The sequence below is a fragment of the Dermochelys coriacea genome, chromosome 9 (genome assembly GCF_009764565.3).
Source record: "Dermochelys coriacea isolate rDerCor1 chromosome 9, rDerCor1.pri.v4, whole genome shotgun sequence".
Taxonomy (NCBI): Eukaryota; Metazoa; Chordata; order Testudines; family Dermochelyidae; genus Dermochelys; species Dermochelys coriacea.
Window position 1 is genome coordinate 62541019 of NC_050076.1, and position 16378 is coordinate 62557396.

At 46.7% G+C, this 16378-nt stretch overlaps 1 protein-coding gene across 1 annotated transcript; it reads left to right on the top strand.

Annotated features, from left to right (window-relative positions):
• Positions 1-213: 213 nt before the first annotated feature.
• On the top strand, positions 214-12063 carry RBMX2 (RNA binding motif protein X-linked 2). The gene is made up of 6 exons (XM_038417408.2): positions 214-673; positions 1168-1283; positions 4959-5010; positions 5283-5412; positions 7355-7535; positions 10503-12063. The coding sequence occupies exons 1-6, from the start codon at positions 669-671 to the stop codon at positions 10961-10963; spliced, it is 945 nt and encodes a 314-aa protein (XP_038273336.1). The 5' UTR covers positions 214-668; the 3' UTR covers positions 10964-12063.
• The last annotated feature ends 4315 nt before the right edge of the window (positions 12064-16378 follow it).

The window sequence follows — 16378 nt, forward strand, 5'->3', positions numbered from 1 at the left end:
TCCCCCAGGGACCCCTGAGCCCCCTGCCACTTCCTGCACAATCCCCTCTGCCTCCCCCAGGGACCCCTGAGCCCCCTGCCACTTCCTGCACAATCCCCTCTGCCTCCCCCAGGGACCCCTGAGCCCCCTGCCACTTCCTGCACAATCCCCTCCGCCTCCCCGACCTAGACACCCATCATCCCCCGACACCCTCTAGGTACCCAGCCCCCGCAATAGGCTCACAGCCCTGTGGGCTCCCTGCGCTTCGCTCAGCCGTGCCTACGGCGCAGGCTTCGTGCAGCGCGGCTGCCAGGCGCTGCGGCGCTCAGCCCTTGCCGGAGCCATGAGCTCCGCTCGGCTCTGACTGGCCCTGGGCGGCCCCTGCGGACGCAGACTCCGGTAGCGCAGCGCAGCCAACGCGCTGAGGAGCCGGGCCGGGCCCTCGCCCCTAGCGGCGCGTCGCGGCGAGGCGAGGCGAGGCGCGGCCGGCGGGAAACCGCTCGTGTTCAACGGCCCCTTTTCGCTCCGCCCCCTGCAAGCCCAGCCACCCCCCCAGCAAGTGGCGACGGACGAGGCTGCGCGCTGCTCGGCGAGGGGCGGGGCTTACCGCCGGATGCGCGCGATCTCATCCCGGGCGGGCTCCCGGAGAAGTGCGCGTGCGCGAGAGCTGGGGGCTTGTAGTTGCCACGATGAAGTAGGTTTCAGGGGCCTGTTCTGCGTGTGGGGCCGCTTGTGGGGTTACGCGGGGCTGTTTGTGGGGGCTACATGGGCAGGGAGCTGCGTAGGCGATTATAGGGGCTGGTCGAGGCTTATGTGGTGGCGGGAGGCTGTTTGTGGGGGCTGCATAGGGATATGTGGCGGGCAGGGAGCTGCATGCGGGATACAGGGGCTGTTTGGGGGGAGAGGCAGCATAGGGAGTATGAGGGTTGTTTGGAGGTGGCTGCATGGGGGATATGTGGGGGTCCGGGAGGCTGCATAGGTGGAATGGGGGCTGTTTGTGGTTGGCTGCAGGGGCATATGTGGTGGCAGAGGCTCTTTGTGGGGGCTGCGTAGGGGTTTGTGTGGGGCAGGGAGCTGCATAGGGGGTACATGGGGGGGTGTTCGTGGCTGGCTGTATGAGGGGGTGGAGGGAGTCATTGGACAGGGAGATGTCCATACCTTGTTAACTGTTTGGCCTTTGTCCTGAAGCCCTCTGACGAAGGTGAAACTGATCAATGAGCTGAATCAACGGGAGGCTGAGCTGGGCGTACAGGAGAAGGTGTCCTGGCATGCAGAGTACAGTGATAGCGCCTGGATCTTCGTGGGTATGTACTTGGTACAGCAGTCTTGGTGCTGGTTCCCCCAAGTCCTGTACCATGACCCCTGTGAGTCAGCTCTGGAGGCTGAGCACCAAGTGAAGTCTATTTCACTGTTGCTGTGTGCTGTAACAATGTCAGTCTCTGTTGAGAGGCACTGAGAGAACATGTTGTGGGTGCAAGGACTCCCGGGTCTTCCTTGCTGGTATGTTGCTCAGGGGATGGATCATGCAGTCTTGATATGCTTTAGGCCCAAAGAGGCTCAGGAATAAGGAGCTCTAGAATGTCTTTCTTTCCCAAGACTTCAGGACTCTTTCCTAGTTCTCCCAGGTTCAGGTTATGGACTTTATATTTGGACATGCTGTCATGATGGGCATCTTCCCCTGCTGCTGTGAAAGTGTAATCTCTTCTGTTCCTCTAGCTCTGGATTCCTGATCTTGAACCACTTCTCTTATCCATATGTTGCCAACTGCCACTGGTTTTTCTTCATCCATTCAGCCTGCATTGGCTGGTAAAAGGCTGGTATTCATAGTTGGGTTTTTTCTATTTGAGATAAAATAGCATTTCCCCATTCTGTCCTTTTTGCAGTATCGCCAGTCTCTGCTGCAGGATGTTCTTTCTGCTTTCTCATAAGGTGTAATAACCTCCAACTCTCTGCACATCTCTCTCTCTGTGTCATGCACATGGCTTGGCTTCCTTAATAGTTGCTTTCCACAAGAGGAACTTCCACTCAGCTACCTGAATGTCCTGCAGGTGCCTCTCTACACAGTGCTAACTCATAGGACAGTGAGGACACATACCCCAAGGCCCTGATATTTCAGAGTGGGCACTCCTGTGGCTCCCATTGACTTAAACTGAACATCTACAACTCTAACTTATCTGTAACCTGAACCCTGCATAACTGAAGATTAGTATACAAGTCCCTTAAGCAATTACAGTCCAGCTGTTTAACTAGCCTGTGCATCCTCCACACATACCCTGACTGCTCCAGTCCAAGTACCCTTTCTTCTGGCTGGCAAATTATTTTACTACCCTCATTAGCAATGTACACCCCATCATCTTTTTGCTAACATCATGCCCTGTAGTTGAATGGATTGTTAAAGGTTTCAATGCAACTAACTCTGTGGGTAAGGTTGTAAGATCACTCTCAGTTCTCACTTGGAAAATTATTTATAAGGAAGTTTATCTAATTCTCCCCCATCTGTTTATTTTGTCCATCTGTTGTCTCTTGTCTTGTGTTAAATTGGGGACAGTGACTGTCTTTTTGTCCTGTGTCTGTAGAGTACCTGTCACAGTGGGGTCCTGGTCTATGACTGGGATCCTTACACACTGCCATAATACAAATATTATTACTATTCATAATGAAAATAACACTTTCAATGGAAAATATTTGTTTGTACCATGACAAGTGTGGGAATGTTGGTAATATATTTATTATTCTAATATGCATCTTAGTTTCCCTCTTTTCTCAGGCCTTGTCTACACTGCCTCTTTATAGCGCTGAAACTTTCTTGCTCAGGGGTGTGAAAAAACACCCTCCTGAGCAATGCAAGTTTCAGCGCTGTAAAGTGGCAGTGTAGACAGTGCAGCCGCACTGGGAGCTGCGCTCTGGCAGCACTGAGAGCCGTGCTCCCCTCGTGGGGGTGGTTTTTTTACAGTACTGGCAGAGCTCTCTTCCAGCGCTGGTGCTGCGACTACACGTGCATGCTAAAGCACTGCCGCGGCAGTGCTTTAACATTGGTAGTGAAGACCTACCCCCAGTGATGCATGCCCTGAGTGGAAAGAGCAGGAGACCTGAGGTGTTTTGTCATGTAACTGACTGGGGTGTCATGAATGGGTTGTTCAGGACTGGCTGGGACCAACTTGTATCAGTTGACTAAGACAATGGAAACCCCAGTGACTGAACAGTTGACAGCTATCAATGGGAGGCTCCCAGCTTAGCTGGGAAGACAATGTGGGGAAGTTACAATAGGTGGTAAGAAGTATTGGGCTCAGAGAGAGACAGCAGGCTCTCCTGGACCTAAGACAAAGGGACAGACAGAGAAAGGAAACCAAGATGACTTCTAGCAGCGTGGCTCAAGGGAAACATGGCATTGGCCATTATGGACTATGTCTTAACCTTTGCTTCTCTTTGCTAACCTACAGACTTACTGATTCTGTGTTTCAGTTGACTAATAAACCCTACTCTGTTTTGAAAGGTAGCCTAGTGTTACGGCAAATACCTGCTGAGATGCATTGATTCCTGAACAGGGGAAAAGTCCCTTGAACAGGAGTCTAGTTCAGTTGGATTTGCTGGGCAACACTCATGGGAGTGGGGGAAGGGAAACAGGACTGCTGGAGCCCAGAGATTTGAGTCTTGGAGGCATTGAGGCCATGTGGCCTATCCTTGAGGAAGTGTGGGACCCCTTGGGGGTCTAGCACACTGAAGGGATACCTCCCAAAACATGTTTAAAAGTCAAGGCATAGCACAGATCCACTGACTGACTATTATGTTTTGTTCTCTACTCTTTCCCTTTGTATCCTTGTCTTCTCAGTGCACTTAAACACACAGTGCAGTGTCTTTTTCCTACACGAGAACAATAGCATTGCTCATATGCATGCTCTGCCCCACACTCTGCTATAACAGCAGCAATAAAGCTACAGGCAGGGGTGTGCAGAGAGAGGAACGGTTGCAGGAAGGCTGAAGGAAAGGTCCATAAAATCTTCCTAAACGTGATGAGGAAAGCAGAAACACGTAACCACTTCTAAAGTCCTGGGTGTACTATTAAAGGGGGCTCACTCAGAAAATTGAAGTATTTTAAATGAGTTTCAAAGCAATTCAGGCTGACGGTGTCTCTTTTTTCAAAAGGAACATCGGGTTCTCTTGGTCTTCAGGTAACCAAATGTCTGAAGTTCACACGCTCTGTGAATAAATCCCCAGTGAGGAATACTTTTACTGGGGGGTTGTGAGGATGAGATGTCACATTACTCTCTAAATAATTTGCCTAACTGCTTGGGGTGCTGTTGAAGAAACAAAAGCTTGAGAAGATAGTTCTGTAACTATGTATCTAGAGTGGTGAAGATTAATGCCTAAAGAAATCTACAGAATACAATTCTTCTATTCCGTAGTGTTACAATAAGGGGATAACCCTATTTCCTAACTGTTTTCTAAAAAAAAAAAAAAAAAACTAAATGCAAAACTTGCATCAGCAGAAACATTGAGGATATAAAATCAAACACACCCATCAGGAAATGCAAAGTTAAAGCTGTCAAATCAGCCTTAACTTGTCCATGTTGCATATACTGGACCAGATTTTCAAGTGCTCAGTCCCTACCCATGGGAATTAGATTTTCAAAATAATTAAAAGCGTTGGGTGTTGAGTACTTCTAAAAATCTGATTCTCTCTATAATGAGGTTAATCCAAATTTCTCCTTGTCTCTAGTGTTAATTTCCAGACCTGGGTCTAAATTAAGATTGTTTTATGCATTTAAGAAAGTTCTGTAGAACTTCTTCAGCATTATGATATTGTTCTGAATAAATCAAGTGACTTGAATATTTGAAGAATTGTTGCTTAGAGTATGGGATCCAGAGGAGAGGCATATTGGGTTGAGGAGATTGGCATGGTAATCCGCAAGGCCAGGAAGAAAGGCTGTACTGCAGTCCTATTCAATTGAGCAGCATAACACCTGTTTTCTTCTCCGCAGGAGGTCTCCCCTATGAGTTGACAGAAGGTGATATCATCTGCGTGTTTTCACAGTAAGTGGAATTTCATTTCTCATTTTCAGTAGTTTAGCAGGGTGGCAGCATGAGACCAAATGGTTGGTGTTATGCCTTGATACTGCATGACACGTGGTCTCTCAGAGACTGCCCCTCCCTCCTCACCCCCCATCATTGCAGAATGAATCTTGAGGGCTGGTGACTTTTCCTTCTCTGTTGCACTTTTCCTAATATGTTTTCCATGGAATTGTCATTTCCCTGGCCTTTGGTGCTAAGACTAAGCAATTGTGACTACACTTTTTTCTTTCTAGATATGGAGAAATTGTGAACATTAATCTTGTGCGAGATAAAAAGACTGGCAAATCAAAAGGTTTCTGTTTTATTTGCTATGAAGATCAGAGAAGCACCATACTTGCTGTTGACAACTTTAATGGGATCAAGGTTGGTATGTCAAAGAAGAGAGACCTGCCTTTAAATAAAGCCCTGTCTGTGCCCAGATTGGCTGCTAGTATAGGGCTGTTATTTGCTATGACATTAGGGCACGCAGAGCTCCAGTTCACCATTCTTTTCATGTCCAAGGGTGCACAGTTAGAAGCTTCCATAGTGGCTCCCATAGAGTCTGCAGAGGGAATTACAGTAGTATATTAGTGCCACAAGAGCAGAGATGTCCAATATGGCACATGGGCTGGATCCAACCTTCAGAGCTGTTTCCTCTAGTGTGCAGCTTCCTCTATAACTCACAAAGGGATCTCTCCAGCTACCCACCTAGGGCAGCTCAGGTATGGAGTAGAAGATGGAGTGAGTAGAATTGTGAAGGGAGCTTGTGTCTGATCCCAGGCACTTATCCCTCTCCCCACCTTAGCATCAGCCTTTTGTACAGCTGGCCTCACAATGCCCCACAATGTGACCTGGAAGGAGGATCCTGTCCAGTCTCTCTACTCCTGCTGTGGAAGCAGGGTCCTTCCTCCTCCCTACCACATTGAAGCCTCCCCGTACTAGGATCAGAGGTGGCTTCTTTTCAGTGCGCCCACCCCCCAACCGGGACGCACAAGGGAGGTGGCAGCTTCTAAGTTACAGGGAACAGATCTGGGGGTGGGGACAGAAATGCCCCAAAGGGGGTGGGGAGGGGGAAGTGCTCAACAGTGTATATAACTGGAAGAGAATTGTTCACAAAAAGGTGTGTGTGTGGGTCATACAAAGTGGTTATGGGAAATAACAGGAGTGGAGGAATCAGCTTGTCTCTAAATGCCACACTGCAGTTCACTGACTAAAGAGGCTCATTTTGCAGGCAGACAATACTGCAAAACGGGCCCTGTGCCCTTAGCCCTTGAACCTTTCATTTGCCCCAGAATGTGCTAGAGTTCTGGCAGAGAAGGCATTTCCATATTTAACCCCTGTTTTTAGGCTTGAACTCTTCAGCAAAAGATATTTTTGCTCTCCAAGAAGAATGCTGTTGACATCTGATAAGATCTTTCTGAACATCTTATCAACATGTGGAATAAAATGTGCCTCCAAAAAATCACTGTGAGGCAGGAGCTTCCCCAGGCCACAGTTCCAATCAGCAGAAGTACAGTGCTCAGTGCTCTGATCACACTAATGTTGTTGTTCCTTGATCACTGCGACTGTCCTTAAGCAGAGCAGCTCTCAATCTCCTTGATAAACCTCCTCCTTGTGCCCTGGTGTCTGCTAGTGTTTCTAAAGCTTTTGTGAGCCAGCTGCAGCCCTCACCCCCTCTATCAATGGGCACATTGGACTACTGTTGGCACCCACTGCCTCATACAACTTTGTTGGCCTTGGTCCCAGTGAGAGTCATGGGGTTTCTTTCTGGTCATGGACCTACTCATTCTCCAAACCAGTACCACACCTGTTCTGAGTGTCATTGCAACCCTGCTTCACAAAAACTGCTATATCCTGGGCCTTGGAACTGATGTGTGATTTTGTCAGTCTTACAGACTCTCTTTGAGTTCTAGGAATGCACATTCTCCCTCTCTGCTTCTTGTTTCTCCCTAACGCAGTGGTCCCCAACCTTTCTTGTGGGAATAGCATCTGATGCTGTGGTAGAGCGGGCTGTAGGGGTAGGAGGAGCTCATGGCTGCCCATACTTGGATAGGGGATGTTTCAAACCGTCGCTGGATTTATCTGGCCTTCTGAATGGCTCTACTTTGAGTCCTGGGGCAGGGCATGTTCTCTATGACAGGGGTTTGTAACAGGACCCTTACCAATGTAATCACAAAGAGGGAGCCTGATCATGTGTGAAAGAAGGAGGTCTTGAGCTCAGGCTTGGAGCCCAAGTCCTGTGACTTTCGCCTGTGTGCTGTGTACTTCCTGTAGCCTTGTGGGTTATTGGCAACTTTACTAATAATCCAGCCTTTCCTTTGTGTAGATAAAAGGAAGGACAATTCGGGTGGACCATGTCGCTAACTATCGCCCTCCAAAGGACTCTGAGGATATAGATGATGTAACAAAAGTCCTACGTGAGAGAGGCTGTGGGGCTAAAACTCCTCCACCTACTTCATCTGACTCTTCTTCAGAAGACAGTGAGGTACCAGTGAAAAAGCATAAAGGTGAAGCATGTTCCTACCAGAATCCTAATCCTGGAAACACACCATGTGAGAACTCCTCAATCCCGCAAGACATCGAGCAACACAAATAAGCACTTGCCAACGGGAACAGTATGGGGAGACATAGTCTTGGTGTCTAGTTGTCCTTTGCCATCCTGCTAGGGGAATCCATTGTCCTGCATTCTGTCCTCATTCTGCTGGCTGTGGATCTCTCTCCTCTCCTCTCTTCTCTTTCCCCCTGCCCTTTCCCTCCCACCTTCCAGACCCCGGGGGCTGTAATAGCTGACCTGAACGGGCTGCTTTACCAGATGGATCCTTTATGTACGGAGTTCTCAGTTGAAGCTCCTGGCTGGCTGCAGAGCTACACCTGAGAGCAGTGGGGTTACCCTTAGTTTGGGGGGAAGGGGGTTGGCTTCCTGATTTTTAAAGCTTAGAGGTACTTGCCTGTCTCATTTCAACATATCATGTGGGCCTTATATGGCTTTCCTGACACAATCAGATTGTGCAGAATCTAAACTTCTTTAAGGTAGAAGAAGGTACAACCATATCCAATGGTAGGAAGCTATCATTTTTACTCTGTTTTTGATGAGATTATAAATTTGGTTTGATAAAGGTAATAGTGTTCATGTAATTAATATATATATATAGAGAGAGAGAGAGAGAGAGAGAGACTTCTGTAAGGCTTTTGACTTGGTACCATGACATTTTGATTTAAAAAGTAGACAGATACAAAATTAACATGGTACACATTAAATGGATTAAAAGCTGGCTAACTGATAGGTCTCTAAACGTAATTGGAGATGAGGAATAATCATTAAGCAGGTGTGTTTCTAAGAAGCCCTGTAAGGATCGGTTCTTGGCCCTATGGTATTTAACATTTTTTAATCAATGACCTGGAAGAAAATATCAAATTATCACTGATAATATTTGTAGATTATACAAATTGGGGGAGTAGTAAATAATGAAGAGGACAGGTCACGGATTCAGAGTGATCTGGATCAATTAGTAAACTGGGCACAAGCAAACAATGTGTTTTAATATATCTAAACATATATATCTAGGAACAAAGAATATAGGCCAATATTTACATGATAGGGGCCTCTATCCGGCAAAGCAATGACTCCAAGAGAGATTTGGGGAGCATGATGGATAATCAGCTGAACTTGACCTCCCAGTGTGATGCTGTGGCCTAAAAAGCTAATGTGATCATTATATATATATATATATAAAAATAAATAAACAGGATACTCAAGTAGGAATAGAGAGGTTATTTTACCTCTGTGTGGCCCTGGTGTGATCACTGCTGGAATCCTGTGTCCAATTCTGGTGCCCACAATTCAAAAGCTATTAATAAATTGGAGAGGGTTCAGAGAAGAGCCATGAATTAGAAAGCATGCCTTATAGCGATATACTCAAGGAACTCAAACTATTTAGCTTAACAGAGAAAAGGCTAAGGGGTGACTTGATTAGTCTATAAGTACCTACATGGGGAAGAAATATTTGCTAATGGGCTCTTCAGTGTAGCAAATGAAAGTCCAACAGTGGCTGGAAGTAGAAGTTAGACAAATTCCTATTGGAAATAAAGGTGTACATTTTTAATAGTGAGGGTAATTAACCACTGGAACAATTTACCAAAGATTATGATGGATTCTGTATCACTGGAAACTTAAATCAAGACTGGATGTGTTTTTTTTTTTTTTGTTTTGTTTTGAATGTTCTGGTTCAAATAGGAATCCTTTCCATGGCATGTGTTATAGAGGAAGTCAGATGGCATGATCACAATAGTTACTTCTGGTCTTGGCATCTATGAAAGCCTTGAAATCAAGACTGGATGCTTTTCGAAAAAAGGTGCTCTTGTTCAAACAATTTATGGGCTTGAAACAGTTTACTGGGTGAGGATCTCTGGTTTGTGTTGTACAGCAAGTCAGACTAGATGATCATAGTAGTCCCTTCTGGCCTCAAAATCTGATATTGAAAAAGTAAGAAAGTGTTTTTTTTAAGCCCTCATGGCTTCAGGGAACTTTCAGAATGTTTACTGAGTGTAGCTGATACACCTGCCTGAGTGTGCAGAGAGCCTGAAACAATGGCTTAGATGTGAGCTCTTTGGCTCTCTATTAATCTCTTTTGAAATGTCAACTTTAAAGTCCAGTACTAATGTTTCAGTGTGAAAATTAACTATGTAACTGCTAATCATTTTAGAGGCTGGAACAGGGAGGTCTGTGGGAAGGAATGCATAGGGATCACAGAAGAGAGTCAGGGCGAAGGAAGGGAACTGCAGGGCAGGCAAAGTATTGGATTTAATGGGGAGCAGATTTTCCCACTGAGTGGTGCTGAATGTGGCAATAAAACTAAATACATAAAGTATAGTTACTATCTAATGGATCTATTCTCTCTCTCTCTCTATGCCCACTGACACCAGGAAGCTTGGCTATGGATGCACAGTGGGGAGGCTGTATACTACACTGGCCCATGTCCCTTAATTAAACATGGAATCTAGCCCTCTCCTTGGAGTCAAGCATCTCTGTCTTAAACACACCCACTGGGTGGATATCTTAATGCTTATTAAAGAAAACCAGTACAAATGTGTTAAGGATGGACTGCAGTAATCCCTGCACTCAGATACTTGGTACAGCAGATGATACCAAGTCAAATCAAAATGTGACTGCACAGCCTAGCTGGGAAGCTTGTGTGTGTGTGTCGGGAAGGGGGAGAGGGGGGCGAGCAGGGTGAAATAAGGGAATGGGGGAGAGCTTCCTGATTAGGGGTGCTGACAACATGGAGTGGTGGGAAGGATGGGTGAAGGCAGCATGGGAAGCTAGGAGCCTTCTGTGGTCAGGAGCTGGAAATATTGGAAGGAAAACATTCTAGGGTGAATGGAACGTGCGGAGTTGCTGTAGCATGTGGAGTTGAGGCTGAGACAGTGCTTGCATGAGTCTCTCTCTCTCTCACAGGGATCAATCTGTATTTCAGATAAAGTGAAGAGCAAAAGAGAGCAGAAGGAGAAGAGGAGGGACCTGCAAAATGTGAAGAGGGCCCTCCCTGCAGGAGAGCCGCCTCCCACAGCCTGGATTAAAAAGGAAAAGGAAGACTCTGCCTATGACCAATATGCTAACCCAAGGCAGCAGTCCCGGAATGGGTCTGGGCGAAAGCATGCAAGCAGGACTTATCTGGAAGAGGAACCTGAGCAAGAGCAGTGTCGCAAGAGAGGTGTGGAGAGACGAGGGGACAAGGGGCACCAGGAGCAGAAAGGTCTGAGCAGTGCCTGGAAGGAGGAAAAGGCAGAAGACAAGAACAGAAAGGGGGAAGGCCGCAGCAGCAGACAAGAGGAATGTCTAGGCACTAGATCAAGAGAGCGATGGGAGAGAAGCGCCAGGGACCAACATGTCAGGGAAAGAGAGCTGTCTCGCTCTCGGGACTCCAGCCGCTATTGACCTGCTTGTCCTGTGGCTGCAGACTGAGCAGTACTCCAGGCCACTGGTGCTCCCTGTGGAGAAATACTGTGGGTAGCTAGTAATTGGAGGGGGGAGGAAAACCCCGCCTGTTTAATCCATTTCTAAGCTTGCCTCGAAGCCTCTCTCCTACTAAACTCCAAGCATTTGTGTCTCTGTGAGTGCAGTGAAATAGCACCCTATTTTCCTCCATCAGCTTTGTATCTCTGCTCCTCGTTCCTGCAGTCCTTCCTCAAGGACCAGAGAGCTAGGCACCCTCCAGCTGTTGTCTTAGCTGGTGGAAGTGGGTGGGGTCTGGGGCGCACACTCAAGTTGCAATCTACAGTAAATGCCCTGTGTTGTTAACAGTGAGATGCCTCCCAGATAATGAGCTTTGTCTGGCCACTTCATTGTTGTCAAGCAGAGCATGCTGGCCCCTGTAGTTTTTTCAGAAATAACCTGTGTCATCAGTTCTGTTGGTGAGGGTTCCCTGCCTTAACTGACACAAGTGGTGAATGTGTCTTCAGTAGTCCATATAACCTGGATTTATGTCAGCTGAGGAATTCTAATGTGGCCATTTGCTACTGCCATGAATTCCCAAGTGTTGCACTGTGGAGTCAGGATAGCTTACTGTTTTAAATGTCACTTAATGCTTACCTCCTCTCTCCAGATCCATGGCTGTTCTACTATTCTAGGAATAATAAAACTACTTTGAACGAATGGCCTGCTTCAGGTCATCTCTGAGAGAGAGTGTGGGGCTGCTTATCAATACTTTGTTCTATATGTGTATCTGATTGCAGTAAGGGGATTTGCTGTATGAATACAAGAGGTTTATTTAAGAAGAGGCTGACTACCTCCAATCCCCTGCTGAGTTTGTCAAAGGGGCAGGGCTGCCCGAGTCTGGGGAACTGAGAACAAAGAACTTTGGCTGGTTTTACAAAGACAGTCTCTCAAGGATGGAGGAACAGATGGTCGGGGTGTGAAGTAGGCTTGCACAGGACTCTAGGTAAGATAGACATGCATGTAGACTTCTGTTTTTAAAACTATGCTATGCTTTGTTCCTACGGTTAAGATTAAACAATACTTTTGATTTTAAATGAGAATGTTTTGGGTCACTGTATTCTGTGCTTTCACAAGCTCCCGAAGGGAGGAACTGCAGGTGCCAAGTGAGACCTGCTGGGTAAGCCCAGTTGATGCAGAGAGTGGTTAACCACACCGCATGGCCTAGAATTAGGGGAACTGTCAGAGTCCACCTCAAGGAAGATAAAGGCCTGTGTCTTCAGGAGGGTGCCTTCAGAGATCAGAGAGGGATCAGAGGTGTAGCTCACCCTGTAACTACGACAGTTTGTACAAAGCGCTGGAAGATACTATTCTAACTGTGTATGTTTTTATTGTAAGGGTCTGAAAGCAGTCTTAAGCACTACCTGTAAACTGTGGAGGGAAGAGGCCCAATACAGCTTAAAGAAAAGGAGTACTTGTGGCACCTTAGAGACTAACAAATTTATATGAGCATAAGCTTTCGTGAGCTACAGCTCACTTCATCGGATGTCTCTAAGGTGCCACAAGTACTCCTTTTCTTTTTGCGAATACAGACTAACACAGCTGCTACTCTGAAACCAATACAGCTTGTATTCCTTGGAGAACAGGGCGAGAAATGCAGTCTGCCTCATGGTAAAATCTGCCATGGTCCCCGTACCCTGTTGCTGAGCAGTGTTCTAATGTCTAGATGCCAGAAGGTACCATTATGGCCATCTAGTCTGGCCACCTGTATAACACAGCCCAGAGAATATCACCCAGCTGTTCCTGTATGCTAGGTCTTTACTTTTCCAAGCTGTGCTAGCACACAATGCCATCTGCAGTGTATTGTGCATTCTCTCAGCTCCCACTCAGTGGGGTTCAAATTCACTCACGGATTCTGCTGCCTTTTGTGGGCTTGGTTTCCTCTCACCCAAACTCGTACCATGCCAAGCTTCTTAAGCTTCACTCCCCTTTGGCGGCAATAGATACCCCACTGGGCTCTGCTAGGTTCCTGGAATTTGGCTCCTAGAGTGGGGGGAGGGGATGTCACCCAAGCTCAGCACTTGTGGTGCTGAAAGAAGCTGTCACTCACAGAAGATTGTGCAGAGCTGCACATTGTGATCATCCCACTCCTTTCTTGCATGCTTTAAGACAGGGATCTCGAATCACCACGAGGGCCACATGAGGACTAGTACATTGGCCCGAGGGCTGCATCACTGATGCCCACCCCCGGACCCGCCCCCACTCCACCCCTTCCATGAGGCCCCGCCTCTTCCCACCCTTCTCCACCCCCCTTCCCCGAAGTCCCCACCCCAACTCTGCCCCCTCCGTGGCCCTATTCCAACCCCTTCTCCAAATCCCTGCCTCCTCCCCTGAGCATGCAGCTCTCCACTCCTTCCCCCTGAAAAGCGCTAAGTGCTGCCAAACAGCTGTTTGGTGTCGAGAAGTGCCTGGAGGTAGGCAGAAGAGCTGGGACACAGCGCGCTGTGCGGGGAGGGGAGCTTGGTGGCCTGCAGGAAATAACCCAATGGGCTGGGTGTTTGAGACCCCTGCTTTAAGCAGTGAAATAGTTTATACTCTAATGGCAACATTTGTTATCAAGGAGTATCTTAGATAGTCTCCATCAAGATGAGTGAGGCACTGTTCTGGCTTATGTGGCCAGGGCCTGAGCAGCGCACAGTCCTCTGCTGACCCTGTGAGTAATGGCCAAGTTCTATCACTTCAGACCTCGTCAGTTATAATTCTGAACAGTCCCTCTGCATAGTGGTCAAGTTTCCAGCACTGTGGATCCTGCAGACTTCTGTGAGCTAATGTCACAACAGGCAATGGCCAGCTGGAGCCACCAGCATTGTTCACCTGGGCAGCAAGGACAGAATTAATAGGCCCTTTACGGGTCTTAATGCTGCTCCTGAGTTTGAAATGTTTCTATAGATTATCTAGATGTTTTGCTGTAGCAAATGGCAGCTAAATAAGTTTCTGCTCTCTTCACTCAATTTGAAACAGTGAAAATAATAAACTTTAGATTGAATAAGCTGTTTTAAACTAAAACTTATATTGAGAAAAACATACTAGGGCTATCAGTCCATTCAGGTGAATAATGGTCCGTAGATGTGGTTGGTTGGTATCTTCATGTTGACTAATACATGCTGGCTAGCATGTATATTGTATTATCTGCACCATATACGCTAGTATGCATTAAGCACAAATATTTTATAGCAGTATGTAGTCTAAATTGGTCTATACCTTTACTATAATTCAGTTATGTTAAGTATCCTATAATACCTTGCATGACTTGAAGTAAACTTGGATTAAATAGGTACAAAAGCTGTCTGGATCAGGACCTATGATTATTTTACCATAGCAACAGGTAGGGATTTTCACAGGCCAATACTGGAGTGTCCCAGAGGAACAGGATGGATATGATTGTTCTACTGTAGTACAAATCTAGGAGGTGCCTTCACACTCGTGTTCAGAACAAAGAGATGAGGGGTACACCATCGTACCAGAAAGATAAGGTAGAAAGCTGAATAGTTAAATCTAGTTTCAGATGACCTAGAACATACCTTTTATTTGTAAACAGGTAGGGTATAAAAAGATGGCTTGAAGGGTATAACTTTGGGAGCATACCTGCTGCGTAAAGTGAATGTAACAATGCTGCATAAGGTGCCTTAATGGAGACTGGTATCATATTGAACCTTTCTCCTGTACTATATTCTTATTGGCTTACAGTAATAAACTTGACATTGGTTGTTTGGTCTCTTTAACATATTTTATATCTTAACCAAAGTGTGGTCAAGCATTTCACTATAACATTTATCAACACTTCATGTTGTTGAGATAATAATAATAATAATAAAAAAATCCCTAATTGGGCTTTATCACAGGAAGAAGAAAACCCAATGAGCTGATTCTGCTGTAGAACAGTCAGCATCCACCTGTTTCTGCACTAACACTCCTTACAAAATGGCCCCTTAAACCATCAGCAACACTTGTTCTTCAAATGCAGAAGAGGAAAAAAATCAAGGTTGTTCTCAACTCTCGATGGATAGGGAGGGGGGTGGAACACTGATGGTTGGAAGAAGCAGGTCACCACTCAGAAGACAAGGAGGCAGAAAGAAGAATGCAGGGAGCAGGAGAGAAGGCGAATCTAGGCCCCAAGAGCACAGGTGATACAATGACTAACATTAGAATCATAGAACTTGAGAGGCCATCTAGTCCAGTCCCCTGTGCTCATGGCAGGACTAAGTATTATCTAGACCATTCTTGACAGGTGGTTGTCTAACCTGCTCTTAAAAATCTCCAATGATGGGAGATTCCACAACCTCCCTAGGCAATTTATTCTAGTGCTTAACCACCCTGCCAGGAAACTTTTCCTAATGTCCAACCTAAACCTCCCTTGCTGCAATTTTAGCCCATTGCTTCTTGTCCTATCCTCAGAGTTTAAGAAAAACAAATTTTCTTTCTTCTCCTTGTAACAGTCTTTTACACACTTGAAAACTGTTCATCGTGTCCCCTCTCAGTCTTCTGTTTTCCAGACTAAACAAACCCAATTTTTTCAATCTTCCCTCATAGATCATGTTTTCCAGACCTTTAATCATTTTGGTTGCTCTTCTCTGAACTCTCTCCAATTTGTCCACATCTTTCCTGAAATGTGGCACCCAGAACTGAACATGATACTCCAATTGAGGCTTAATCAGAGAAGAGTAGAATGGAAGACTTACTTCTGTCTTGCTTACAACTCTCCTGCTAATACATCCCAGAATGATTTTCACTTTTTTTGCAACAGTTACACTGTTGACTCATATTTAGCTTTTGATCCACTATGACCCCCCGATCCTTTTCTGCAGTACTCCTTCCTAGGCAGTCATTTCCCATTTTGTATATATGCAATTGATTGTTCCTTCCTAAATGGAGTACTTTGCATTTGTCCTTGCTGAATTTCATCCTATTTACTTCAGACCATTTCTCCTTTGGTCCTAAGCCACATGCAGCCTGTGAAGTATTCTATGCTCATGGGTGCCACACTATTTAGAATGGCAGCAAGTCCCGCTGCTTTTAGCCCAGTACCCATTGCAGAATGGGTTCCTACAGTACTCTTGTGCTCAGGGCCGTCCCTAGCCTGTTCCCAGGCCTCTGTGGGGTGGTGGTGGGGAGCTGGGCCCCAGGCATCTGCAGAGGCAGGGCCTGGCTTGGAGGGCGGGGGAACCGCTCACCAGCAGTGCGGCTGGGGCCCAGTTGCTGCACTCTCGCTGCGGGCGAGTGCAGCGGCCTGGCCATGCTGCACTCCTCAGGGGAGTGGGGGCGAGGAGGGAAGAGCCAGAGCAGGAGCTGGAGCAGCATGCAGCTGGTGTCCTATGCTGCTACCTCCTTTGCATAAGGGTAAGGACGGCCCTGCTTGTG

What these genes read in the sequence shown, in the direction of transcription:
- RBMX2 (XM_038417408.2), top strand. An exon ending in ACAACTTTAATGGGATCAAG is followed by an intron (nt 5,413 to 7,354) that starts GTTGGTATGTCA and finishes TCCTTTGTGTAG; the next exon opens with ATAAAAGGAAGGACAATTCG. An exon ending in ACCAGTGAAAAAGCATAAAG is followed by an intron (nt 7,536 to 10,502) that starts GTGAAGCATGTT and finishes TCTGTATTTCAG; the next exon opens with ATAAAGTGAAGAGCAAAAGA.